The sequence below is a fragment of the Equus caballus genome, chromosome 21 (genome assembly GCF_041296265.1).
Source record: "Equus caballus isolate H_3958 breed thoroughbred chromosome 21, TB-T2T, whole genome shotgun sequence".
NCBI lineage: Eukaryota > Metazoa > Chordata > Mammalia > Perissodactyla > Equidae > Equus > Equus caballus.
In genome coordinates, this window is record NC_091704.1 from 27,154,540 (window position 1) to 27,168,825 (window position 14,286).

Below are 14,286 nucleotides of genomic sequence, written 5' to 3' on the forward strand. Positions count from 1 at the left end.
TCCATTATAGTAGAATAATCATCCCAAGAAATGGACATTTTAGTTCAAACACAGTTTATATAAATAGTATATGAGTTTACGATTTTGAAAACTTTTGTTGCTTTGATATCGAGCAAGCTCCTAGTTTGTAATTGTTCTAGCCTGTCTTTCCCTCTGAATGTGACCGCTGACTCAGCTGAGAATGCAATGAAGAGATGCAATCAAAACTACCTTTGTTGTAACTATTGAGCAAATGCTTCCTTCTTTAATATGCATGTGTTGTCTTGCAGTTTGTGATGTCTGGCTGGGGTACAGGTTATTCATTACGATGTGAAATTGTTGACTATTCATGGTCACCTACAGCTTTGAGGGTAAGTTTCCCTTTGGAAAAACTTGGAACTCAAAATCAAGGTTAAAACTTTTTGGACTCTATTTGTGACACTTAATGTGAACTCAGAGTGAGTAAATGACTCAGTTATCAGAAAATATGTATTGAGAGAAAAAAGCTAAAAATTACCAGAAAAAAATCAAAGAAAGTCAGGTGTGTAGTTTCGTGTGAAATGAAAATTGGTGCTTTTCTTTTTGAATTTCCTGAATTTAAAAATAAATCTATATCTGGTTTCCTCAAATAATTAAAACTAGAATTACCATATGATCCAGCAATTCCACTTCTGGGTATATCCCTAAAAGATGTGAAAGTGGGGGACTTGAAGAGATAATTGTTTACCCATATTCATAGCAGCGTTATTCACAATAGCCACAAAGTGGAGGCAACCCAAGTGTCCATTGATGGATAAATAGATAAACAAAATGTGGTATATATACATACAATGGGAAATTATCTAGACTTAACAAGGAAGTAAATTCTGACATATGCTACAGCGTGAATGAGGCTTGAAGACGTTACGATAAATCAAGTAATCCAGGCACAAAAGGGCAAACACTGCATGATTTTATCATATGAGGTACCTGGAGTAGTCAGATTTAGAAACAGAAACCAAAATGGTGGTTGCCAAGGGTTGGGGGGAGGGGAGTCGGGGTTATTTGTTTAATGGGTACAGAGTCTCAGTTTTTCAAGATTAAAAGAGTTTTATAGATGGATGGTGGTAATGGTTGCACAACAGTGTAAATGTCCTTAGTGCCACTGAACTGTATACTTAAAAATAGTTAACACGGGGGCCTGGCCCTGTGGCCTAGTGGTTAAGTTTGGCATGCTCCTTTTTGGCAGCCCAAGTTCAGTTCCCAGGCATGGACCTACACCACTCGTTGGCAGCCATGCTGACCCACATACAAAATAGAGGACAATTGGCACAGATGTTAGCTTAGGTACATCTTCCTCAAGCAAAAAAAAAAAAAAATAGAGGAAAATTGGCACAGACGTTAGCTCAGGTGAATCTTCCACAAGCAAAAAGAGATTGGCAACAGATGTTAGCTTAGGGCAAATCTTCCTCAGCAAAAAAAAAAAAGTTAATTTGGCAAATTTTATGTTATGTGTATGGTGCCAAAATTTTAAAAAATAAAATTTTCTTCCATGTAAAAAAATAAATAAATAAATTCATATGTATCTGTGTTTCTGCAGATGGCACGCACCTGCTGGCTTTATTACTTCTCCAAATTTATCGAGCTGTTAGATACTGTGAGTATGTAGTCACCACATTTGGTAAATGTTTGACGTTTCAATGAGAGCAATAAACTGCTAGAATTCTGTTGTCTAGTAACTTTGGTTATCTCTCCTCCTCAGGCAGACCTAATATTATCTTTTACTTTTTATTATCAGTAACTTTCGAGACTAGATAGAATAAGCTTATTTTTCAGTCTTTTGCAAACTCCATGAGGTTTTTCTTGTATATCTACTGCCTGATTAAGATAAACCTGTGACTGTCATATATATTACAAAACTGTACATCTTTCTGCAGATTTATGATAATTGTTTTGTGAGGCAAGTTCAGGAAGCAAAGAGCAGAGGAAAATTGACCTTTGGTTATTCATACTGTATCATCCATACTCCTTTAAGAGGATAAATGCTGAGCCAGCCCTGACGGCCTGGTGGTTAAAGTTTGGCATGCTCTGCTTCGTTGACCCAGGTTCAGTTCTTGGTTGCAAAGCCACACTGCTCATCTGTCAGTAGCCGTGCTATGGCAGCAGCTCACATAGAACTAGAAGGACTTGCAACTGGAGTATAAAACTATTTACTAGAGCTTTGGGGAGGCAAGAAAAAGAAAAAAAAGAAAAGAGAGGACAATTGGCAACAGATGTTAGCTCAGGGTAAATCTTCCCCAGCAAAAAAAAAAAGAAGATAAATACTTCAAAATTCATAAACTTATACTAGAATGTTAAATCACCCCTGGGATATCAGTAATTTGGGTAATATCAAAACTGTCTCCAGCTGCCTTTCTGAAGTCTGTCCTTACTGGCTCCTTTCCTGCAGACCAACTCTGAATTTAGGTGCCTGGGCCCTGGGAAAGCAAATGCTGCGAATTAGGGTCCATGATGAGAGGAGAAAGCCATGTGCCTTTGTTTCCAGAGTAGTTTCAGAAAGTTGGGTATTTATTGTATCTTTGTGGCATGTGGATCTTAGTTATCTGGAACCAGTCCTAGGTCTAAGACTAACAAGTGTATTCTCTGTTTAGAAAATATACCACTACATTTCTTGTAGCAAATCTCAACATGCTTCACCCTCTCAGCTGAATAATCGCATAATGTTAGAATTGGAAAGGGCTTTAGTGAGCATAGAATCCAGTGGTTCTCAAATTTAGCATGCGTTAGAATCACATAGAGGGCTTGTTAAAAACACAGATGACTTGGGCTAGCCCCAGTAGCCTGGTGGTTAAGTTTGGCATGCTCCACTTTGGCGGCCTGGGTTCAGTCCCCAGGAGTGGAACTACACCACTCATCAGTGGCCATGCTGTGGTGGTGGCTCACATACAAAAAGAGGAAGATTGGCAACAGATGTTAGCTCAGGGTAAATCTTCCTTAGCAAAAAGAGGAAGACTGGCAACAGATGTTAGCTCAGGGTGAATCTTCCTCAGCAGACAAACAAACAAACAAAACCACACATGACTTTATCTTACCCCAAGAGTTCCTGATTCAGCAGGTCTTAGGTGGAGCTGAAGAATTTGCATTCCTAGCCAGTTCTCAGGTGATATTATTACTGTTGGTCTAGAGGCCACATTTTGAGATCCCCTTTTGTGGTCAAGTGGTTCTCAACCCTCATGGTCCAGTAGACTTAATGCATTAGAAAACAAAAAACCTAGGTCCCACCCCAAGAGATTTGATGCCACATGATCTGGAGTAGAGAGCAGGCATGGCTATTTTTCAAAAGTTTCTTTCAAGTGATATCAGCATCATGGTGGAGCAAGCTCTCCCCTTAGACTCTCCCCGCTAAGATACAATGGAAAGGACATTCATATACCAACAGAGGACACTCATGCAACAAAAATGACATCTGAGAGATCCATGCAGCTATACACCTGGAGGTGAAGATGCTGGACCCCCAGAGGAAGTGGCAGGAGATAAGGGATCTTCTCTCCCTCCCCCAACAGCAGCAACCCTGGGCTCCGGACTGTGCAGCTCTGAGAGGAGAGGGAAGAGGGGCAGCTCTCCATGGGAACACCTTTGCTCTCCAACTTCCCTCACAGCCTGTGGGAAAGCCGCACACAGAGGGGACTAAGCTATTGAAGGGGTGTCTTCATTAAGCTAGCATCCCAGGAGAGCAGATAGGGCAAAATGAGAATGCCTCCAGGATCACACAGGCAAAAGAAAGTGCCCCTCCCCCTAGCTGGTGCTACAGCTCAGCCAGTCAGCCAGAGCACCCACACAGATGGAAAACCGGAGGCAATGAGCAGCAAGCCGCAGATCATGGTGGGCTAAGAATACACAGCTCTTGACCCCTACCCAGTGGCAGCAGGGGGGAGCTGTGAGCAGATACCATGACTATATGGAGGCACAAATCCATACCATCAAACAGTATGAAAAAATATACTAAATCTCCAGACCAGAAGGAAAATGACATGCAAGAAATCAATGCTGAAGGCATAGAAATTTATAAACTAAATGACACAATTCAAAATAACTATCATTAAAAAACTCAACAAGTTACCAGAAATGACAGTTCAGTGAAAGCAGGAACATCTTCACATAAGAGATTGAAACTATTGAGAAGAACCAATCAGAAATGTTGGAGATGAAAAACACAGTGCGTGAGATAAAGAAAAATCTGGACTCCCTGAATAGTAGAGCTGATATTATGGAAAACAGAATCCGCAATCTGGAAGACAGAAATATAGAAATGCTTCAGATGGAAGAGGAGAGAGAACTAAGACTAAAAGGAAATGAAGAAATTCTCTGAGAAATATCTGACTCAATTAGGAAATGCAACATAAGGATTATAGGTATTCAAGAGGGAGAAGAGGAGAATGGAGCAGAGAGCTTGTTCAAAGAAATAATAGCTGAGAACTTCCCAAACCTGGGGAAGGAGCTGGAAATATAAGTGAAAAGAGCCAATAGATCTCCTAACTACATCAATGTAAGACCTTCTCCAAGGCATATAATAGTAAAACTGGCAAAAGTCAATGACAAATAAAAAAATTAAGGTCAGCAAGGCAGAAGAAAATAACTTACAAAGGAACCCCTATCAAACTTTCAGCAGATTTCTCAGCAGAAACCTTACAGGCTAGGAGACAGTGGAATGATATATACTTTCAGCCAAGAATACTCCATCCAGCAAAAATATCCTTCAGATATAATGGAGAAATAAAAACTGTCCCAGATAAACAAAAGCTAAGGGGGTTCATCACCACAAGATCCCCTCTACAGGAAATGCTCAAGAAGGCCCTTATACCTGAAAAAAAAGTAAGGGGTTACAAAGCATTGAGCAAGGAGATAAATAGGTAGACAAAAATCAGAAAATTACAGCTCTCTATCAGAACAGGTTAGCAAACACTTAATTAAAACATTAAACATAAAGGGAAGGAAAACTCCAAAAATAAATCTAATCTCATCATTTTAACCACAAACTCACAACATAGGATGGAATAAGTTGAGACAATAATAACTTAGAAGGGGAAGTGGAAAGGGATGGAATTGGCTTAGTCTAAGGAAATAAGAGTTATCATAAAATGTAGTATCTCATCTATGAGATTTTTTATACAAACCTCATGGTAACCACTAAACAAATAATCAGAACAGAGACACAAATAACAAATAAAGAGAAAATAAGAAAACCCTCATAGAAAACTACCTAACTGAATTGGTAGTCCAGAATATATGGAACAAGAAACAAAGGAAATGCAGAAAAGCTGGAAAACGAGCAATAAAATGGCAGCATTAAGCCCTCATATATCAATAATCGCTCTAAATGTAAATGGATTGAATTCTCCAATCAAAAGACACAGAGTAGCAGGATAGATTAAAAAACAAGACAGGAAACACATCTCAGCTCCAAAGACAAACACAGGCTGGGAGTGAAAGGATGGAAGGAGATATTCCAAGCTAATGGCAAACAAAAGAAAGCAGGTGTTGCCATACTTACATCAGACAAAGCAGACTTCAAGATAAAAAAGGCATGGAGAGACAAAGAGGGGCAATATATAATGATAAAAGGGACATTCCACAAACAAGACATAACACTTACAAATATATATGCACCCAACAGAGGAGCACCAAAGTACATGAAGCAACTATTAACAAACCTAAAAGGTTTGTTATATTAACAACAACACAATAATAGTAGGGGACCTTAACAGCCCACTTACATCAATGGATAGATCATCCAGACAGAAAGTCAACAAGGAAATAGTGGACTTAAATGGAAAACTAGGCAAGATGGACTTTATAGATATATATAGAACACTCCATCCAAAAACAGCAGAATACACATCCTTCTCGAGTGCACATGGCACATCTCAAGGATAGACCATATGCTGGGAAACAAGGCAAGCCTCAATAAATTTAAGAAGATTGAAATCATATCAAGCATCTTTTCTGACCATAATGCTATGAAACTAGAAATCAACTATAAGGAAAATTCTGGGAAAGGGACAAGATGTGGAGACTAAACAACGTGCTACCAACCAACCAATGGATCATTGAAGAAATTAAAGGAGAAATCAACAAATATCTGGAGACAAATGAAAATGAAAATACATCATACCTACTCATATGGGACGCAGCAAAAGTGGCCCTAAGAGGGAAATTCATAACAATATAAGCCCACCTCAACAAACGAGAAAAATCTCCAGAACCAGAAAAAGAAGAACAAACAAAGCCCAAAGTCAGCAGAAGGAGGGAAATAATAAAAATTAGAGCAGAAATAAATGAAATTGAAACCAAAAAAAAAGGTAGAGAGGATCAATGAAACTAATAGCTGGTTCTTTAAGAAGATGAACAAAATTGATAAATCCTTATAAGACTCACTAAGAAAAAAAGAGAGAAGTCTCAAATAAATAAAATTAGAAAGGAAAGAGGGGAAATTACAATGGATACAACAGAAATACAAATGATTATAAGAGAATATTATGAAAAACTATATGCCAGGGCTGGCCCGGTGGCACAGTGGTTAAGTTCCCACGTTCTGTTTCGGCAGCCCAGGGTTTGCTGGTTTGGATCCCGGGTGCGGACATGGCACGGCTTGGCAAGCCATGCTGTGGCAGGCAGCTCACATATAAAGTAGAGGAAGATGGGCACGGGTGATAGCTCAGGGCCAGCCTCCCTCAGGAAAAAGAGGAAGATTGGCAGCGGGTGTTAGCTCAGGGCTAATCTTCCTCAAAAAAAAAAAAAAAAAGAAAAACTATATGCCAACAAATTGAACAATCTAGAAGAGATGGATAAATTCTTAGACTCATAAACATCCCAAAACTGAATCAAGAAGAAATAGAAATCTGAATAGTCCAATCACAGGTAAAGAGATTGAAACAGTAATCAACAACCTCCATAAAAATGAAAGTCCAGGAGAAGATATCTTCTCTGGAGAATTCTACGAAACATTCAAAGAAGATTTAATACCTATCCTCAAACTATTCCAAGAAATTGAGGAGGATGGAACACTTCCTAACACATTCTGTGGGCCAACATCACCCTGATCCCAAAGCCAGACAAGGACAACACAAAGAAGGAAAATTACAGGCCAACATCAATGATGAAAATAGTTGCAAAAATCCTCAACAAAATATTGGCAAACTAAACACAGCAATACATTAAAAAGATCTTACACTGTGTGATCAAGTGGGATTATACCAGGGACACACGGATGGTTCAACATCCACAAGTCAATCAATGTGATACACCATATTAACAAAATGAGGAATAAAAACCACATGATTATCTCAGTAGATGCAGAGAAAGCTTTTGACAAGATCCAAGATCCACTAACAAAAACTCTCAATAAAATGGGTATAGAAGGAAAGTACCTCAACATGGTAAAGGCCATATATGACAAACCCACAGCCAACATCATACTCAACGGGGAAAAACTGAAAGCCATCCCTCTGAGAACAGGAACAAGACAAGGGTGCCCACTCTCACCACTCTTATTCAACATAGTACTGGAGGTTTTGGCCAGAGCAATTAGGCAAGAAAAAGAAATAAAAGGAATCCAAATAGGCAATGAAGAAATGAAACTCTTGCTGTTTGCAGACAACATGATTTTATATGTAGAAAACGCTAAAGAATTCATTGGAAAACTATTAGAAATAATCAAGAACTAGAGCAAAGTTGCAGGGTACAAAATCAGCTTACAAAAGTCAGTTGCATTTCTATACTCTAATAACAAACTTACAGAAAGAGAACTCAAGAATACAATCCCATTTACAATCACAACAAAAAGAATAAAATTTAACCAAGGAGGTGAAAGACCTATACAATGAAAACTATAAGACATTACTGAAATAAATCAATGATGACATGAAGAGATGGAAAGATAGTCCATGCACAAGGATTGGAAGAATAAACATAGTTGAAATGTCCATCCTACCTAAAGCAATCTACAGATACAGTGCAATCCCAGTCAGAATCCCAATAATATTCTTCACGGAAATAGAACAAAGAATCCTAAAATTCATATGGGGCAACAAAAGACCCCAAATAGCTAAAGCAATCCTGAGAAAAAAGAACAAAGCTGGAGATATCACAATCCCCATTCAAAATATACTACAAAGCTATAGTAATCAAAAGAGCATAGTACGGGTACAAAAACAGGCACAGAGATCAGTGGAACAGAACTGAAAGCCCAGAAATAAGGACCAGCCTGGTAGTGCAGCAGTTAAGTTCGCATGTTCCGCTTCTCGGTGGCCCAGGGTTCATCGGTTCAGATCCCAGGTGTGGACATGGCACTGCTTGGCAAAAGCCATGCTGTGGTAGACGTCCCACATATAAAGTAGAGGAAGATGGGCATGGATGTTAGCTCAGGGCCAGTCTTCCTCAGCAAAAAGAGGAGGATTGGCAGTAGTTAGCTCAGGGCTAATCTTCTTCAAAAAAAAAAAAAAAAAAGAACTGAAAGCCCAGAAATAAAACCATACATCTTTGGATAGCTAATCTTCGACAAAGGAGCTAAGGGCATACAGTGGAGAAAGGAAGTGTCTTCAATAAATGGTGTTGGGAAACTAGACAGCCACCTGCAAAAGAATGAAAGACGATTATCTTTTGCATACACAAAAATTTATTCAAAATGGATCAAAGACTTGAAGGTAAGACCTCAAACCATAAAACTCCTAGAAGAAAATATAGGCAGTACACTCTTTGACATTGGCCTTAGAGGGTTCTTTTTCAATACCATGTCTACTCAGACAAGGGAAACAAAAGAAAAAATAAACAAGTTGGACTTCATCAGACTAAAGAGCTTCTGCAAGGCAAAGGAAACCAGGATCAAAGCAAAAAGACAACCCACCAATTGGGAGAAAATATTTGCAAATCATATATCCGACAAGGGGTTAATCTCCATAATATATAAAGAACTCACACAACTGAACAACAGAAAAACAAAGAACCTGGTCAGAAAATGGGCGGAGGATATGGACAGACATTGTTCCAAAAAAGATATACAAATGGCCAATAGGCACATGAAAAGATGTTCAACATCACTAATCATCAGGGAAATGCAAATCAGAACTACACTAAGCTATCACATTACACCTGTTAGAATGGCTATAATCACCAAGACTAAAAATAACAAATTTTGAAGAGGGTGTGGAATGCAAACTGTTGCAGCCTCTATGGAAAACAGTATGGAGATTTCTCAAAAAATTAAAAACAAAACTACCATATGACCCAGATCTCTCACTACTGGGTATTTACCCAAAGAACTTGAAATCAGCAAGTCAAAGAGATTTATGCAACCCTATGTTCATTGCAGCATTATTCACAATAGCCAAGACGTGGAAGCAACCTGTACCCATTGACTGATGAGTGGCTAAAGATGTGGTATATATCTACAGTGAATACTCCCCAACCATGAAACAAGACAGAATCGTCTCATTTGCAACAATGTGAATGGACCTTGAGGGTATTATGTTAAGTGAAATAAGCCAGACAGAGAAAGACAAACACCAGTATTTCATTCATTCATATGTGGAAGATAAACACACATACAAAGAGAATAGTTTTTAGTAGTCACCAGAGGGAAGGGGTTGGGGGGTGGGCACAGGGGTGAAGGGGTGGACTTATGTGGTGACTGACAAATAATAATGTACAAGTGAAATTATAAACTAATAGTTATAAATATTATGACCTACATGAAAAAAAAAAAAGCTCTTGTACATTGTAATATGCATCCAAGGCTGAGAAACATTGATCTATAACGTCCACAGCCCTCAATCTGAAAATGAATTGAAGCCAAGAAGTTAAGTGACTTACTCAGAGGAAGGCTGCTGCTCACTGGGACCAGGACCCCAGATTGCTGGTTTATGGCTTTTTCTGTTGGACCATGCTGCCTTCCTCCAAGTGCGGAAGCAAATGCATTTTGGCTTCATTGTTTCTGCTTTGCATGTTCTCGGTTCCAGCTTCCACAATTATGGAAACTGTTGCTGCCTCTGTGTCCTTCCTTAAACCACATTGCTCCAATATGGTTTTGAATACTTTCGTTTTTGCTGCTCTGTCTAGTCCCATATTTAGAAGTCTGTCTCATCACTGGTCTTCTAAATTTTAAATGTCTTTTAATACATTTAATTCTGCTTTTGAATATGTTTCCAAAAAAATTTCCCCCAAAAGCCTCTTTGTTCTACTCCTTTGTTTGTAGAGTTTCTGCAAACACTGGGTACATTCAATCTGGATGGTGTCTTGTTGCCCTTCCCATTTTTCCTAGGCAGCTTTGCTTTCTTTTCCATCCTGTTTCTCCAATTAACTCTTCAAGTTTTTACCTCTTCATCTTTCTTTAATAATAATTTGCTAACTTTTAGCTTGTTTCAAGTCCTCTTTCAGTTTGCTTAATCCCTTATCTAAATTTGTAGGATGTGTCAGAGAGCAATGTAGAATAATTTTGGTCCTAAGTATTAAGACTATCTGCTTTCTCATGTATTTCAGAATCCATGTGGGTATTTTTTTTTTTTTTACCAACAACATTTCTTTCAATAATTCTTGGTCCTATTCTTCTCTTTATACCTTTGAGTTTTTTAGTGTGAATACAATTTCTTTTCACCTTTTTATTGATTTTCCCATGACTAGCCATTGTACCTACCTTCCTTCATACTAATTAGCTTTTGAGCTGCCCCTTGGCAAATTGGCTGCTTCTATGAGTATTCTATAAGGCAACCCTTTCAAAACATATTATGATGTGACATAGTTAGCACTCTGCCAATATTTTTGTAACACTAGATAAATTAATGCATGATTTTATATGAACTTGATTTTCTTTAAACTATTTCAGATCTTTTTTGTTCTGCGTAAGAAAAATAGCCAAGTGACTTTCCTGCACGTCTTCCATCATACCATCATGCCATGGACCTGGTGGTTTGGAGTCAAATTTGCTGCAGGTAGCCGGGGGAGAGTGGGTTCCAGTGTGACAAACAATAACATTTCTGTATGCAATAAACACAAATTCGATCCTTAAAAGTGATTTAGAAGAAACTCCAAACATCAAAGAATCCCTTTGTTCAAACTTCTGACTTTTATTGTTGCTGGAAACACAAATGTAGGACTCTTATCTAGAGTCGTCCCCCGCTCTCCACTCTTTAGATGCGTGTGACTTTTGGGGACAGCCGTCTACACATATCCTTTAGTTGTTCTGTTTGGATTTTATTCTTTTCCCACATAGCTCCATTAAATGTCTTTAAATAAATAAATAATAATAAACAAACAAACAAATAATATGGTGAAAGCCTTGGTTTTGTAGCCATTCCTCGCATGTTTCCAGGAAGTTAGCATGTTTATCTCAAGTTCCATATCTCCTTCCCCTTCAAATTTCCGATGACTGATATACACCCCAGCTCCTGACAGCTCTCTAAAGATGTGTCCAATTGCAGTTGTCCCAACTTCCTTAGGCATCCTGTCATATTAAAGGACGTTTTGATATTATTTTTTAAGTCGAAAGCACAGCAATAAGAGCTGAGGTATTTCCAGAAATGTGATTTGGCATTGGCTTCCATTCCTAGAAAGAAACTGTCCGGTTTAAACTGTTCTTTCAAAAACTTGAGCACAGCTGACCTCTATCCAGTATTTAATTTTTTGTTTGTCTATTGTACAGCTCTCTGGGATAATAGCACTCCAGCTTTCCTTTTGAATAGAATGAAAATATTCCCATGGCAGGTTTTCATACTAATTACACAATCCTCCTTCCAGAGATGTGGAGAATTATGATAGTTACTCAGGTGATTCCTTTATTTTTTCCAGACCAAAGGAGTCAAATATGATGGCACTGATTGTAATTCATTCGGAGATGTTTGCTTTTCAGAACTGTTATCATAAAGAAGAAAGCAAGCTTAGAAAATGCTTTATTAGAAAAGTTTTCCAGAGAAGATATGAAAACATTACTAATTAAAACATGATTGTTCTGTGAACAAACATTAATATAACTTATCAGAAAATAACCATAATTAGAGAAAAGAAGCAAGTTAATTTTATTTGATAGCTTTTATGATCACTGACCCTTATGAAACACTAGTGCTTTGTTTAATTCCTGTCCGTAGGATCCTCGTTTTAGGACATTTAAATGGTGAAAATTTCTAAATGGAAAACAGATAGTCTTCTACCAAAAAATGGGAGAGGTGTCTTGGTGAGAAAGGCCCTGATGTAGTTTATTATCAAGGGTAAAATAGATTTCCTGTGTGCGTATCATCGTGAGACTCAAATGGACTTGAGATGTATTTGGCTTACCCTCCTGTTAAGCAGCTAGACTCCTGAACTATCAGAAATAGACAACTGTTCTATTTTTAATTTACCCCGGAAAAGGTGTTCTCACACCACTCTAGCTTATTTATTAAAGTTTCATGGGGAAAGAAGGCTAATCCAAATGTAAATAATAAAAGCTGGGAGGTTGTTAATAAGCTTCACTAACTGTTTCTTCTGACTTGAAATTTGTGGTAATTAAAGGCTTAGCTGAAATCTGATTTCCTCTGTTCAGAAAGGGAGTGTTCCTGGACACAGTCCAGTGTAAATGAGGCATTGGGAGGATATTTAAACTACTTAAAAATAGTTGGTTTAAGCAGGTTATTTTAAGGGAGTGGTTTAGTAGTGATAGTATCTAGAAGTATCTGGAATTGGTGCAATTATGAATCACTATTAAAAAGTAATTAGTTCCTATGACGCAACAATTTTTGTTTTGCTTTAAACTTTCTGTAATTCATAGTGTTTATGAATTTGGCCCTTCTTCTAACATAATTAGTCCAAATTTGTGAGTTTTTGCCTTATTTCTGGAATTAAAGAATACTGGAATAGGGACCAGCCCGGTGGTGTAGTGGTTAAGTTTGCATACTCTGCTTTGGTGTCCCGGGGTTCACCAGTTTGGATCCCCGGCACAGACCTACACATTGCTCCTCAGGCCATGCTGTGGAGGCATCCCACGTACAATTAGAGGAAGATCGGCTGAGATGTTAGCTCAGGGACAATCTTCTCAAGCAAAAAGGGGAGGATTGGTAGCAGATGTATAGCTCAGGGCCAATCTATCTCACCAAAAAAAAAAAAAAATACTGGAATAAAGAAAATAGAACATTTTGGAGAAAAATGTAAATTCGAGGTCAACATTACTAAGTGGAATCAGGCTATACTTAAAAGTGCAGATTCTTCCAGATTGAAAGAGATGCTAGGGAAGAGTTTTGTTTTTTCCCCCACCATCAACTAATCACCTCCTTACCCTTTCCACTGTATTACTGGTCCAGCTAAAGACAACTGAAATGATCATTGGTTACATTCCCCCAGGGTTCTTTGCTTCTATTCTAAATTGAACATGAATCAATAGGAGAGGTGGTGAAATTAGAAAATGAAAACCAAGATAGGAAGACACAATTGATAATAATCAAATGGAAGAGCAATCAAAGATGGTTCAACAATTAAGAAATGTTTATTTTGGAAAAACAGTAATTAATTGAAGCAAACTTAGCATAGCTTACTAGTGAAAGCTAGTGGGTTTACTGCCAAAGTTTTGTGGCACTAAAAATATTTATTGAAAATTATCAAGAGTGGAAAAAGTGAATTTGTTTCCACACAATGACATATGCAAAAATATTCTTAGTGGCTTTATTCATAATAACCAAAATTGGAAACAGTCCAAATAGCTATGAATAGGAGTATGGATAAATAAATTGTGATACATTCATATAGTGTAATACTGTGCAGCAAAAAAAAGGCAGACTACTAATACATACACCAACGTGGATGGATCTTAACAACATTGTTGACTGAAAGAAAGTCGGCACGAAAGAGTACATCTGGTATAATTCTGTTTATATCACGTTTAATGACAGCCAAAACTAATAGCTGATGATAGAAGTCAGAATAAAGTTTACGCTGGGAGGGGTATTTTCTTGGAAGGGGGACGTAGGAACCTCACGTGCTGTTGGAAATGTTCTATTTCTTGAATTTGGTGATGGTCACATGGGTGTATTCATATGTAAAAAAATCATCAAGTTGTACACTTAAGGTTAATGTGCTATGTGTACTTTATATATGTTAACCCTCACTAAAAAATGAATTTGATTACTATTATTTAGCAATATGTCGAGTTTAAAAAGATCAACTTAGTTTAAGTAAACCCAAATCATAAGACTATCTTAAGGGTAAGTTAGAATAAAGACTTGCTAATCTATTTTCTAAGATTTGTATCTTATATTTTACTAAATGATTGTATTATTCAGCTCCCTCTGCTTATCAAGATGGTATTTCATA

The 14,286-nt window shown here is 37.8% G+C and overlaps 1 protein-coding gene across 5 annotated transcripts in view; it reads left to right on the plus strand.

Moving 5' to 3' along the window:
* The window catches only part of ELOVL7 (ELOVL fatty acid elongase 7), a 79,420-nt gene that overhangs the window by 59,624 nt on the left and 5,510 nt on the right, over positions 1-14,286 (plus strand). For all 5 annotated transcript variants that reach the window (XM_023625641.2, XM_023625643.2, XM_070246242.1 and 2 more), the window contains 3 exons: positions 270-350; positions 1,559-1,615; positions 10,835-10,940. In XM_023625641.2, coding sequence (XP_023481409.1) covers positions 270-350; positions 1,559-1,615; positions 10,835-10,940 — 244 coding nt within the window. The remainder of the gene's footprint in view (positions 1-269; positions 351-1,558; positions 1,616-10,834; positions 10,941-14,286) is intronic.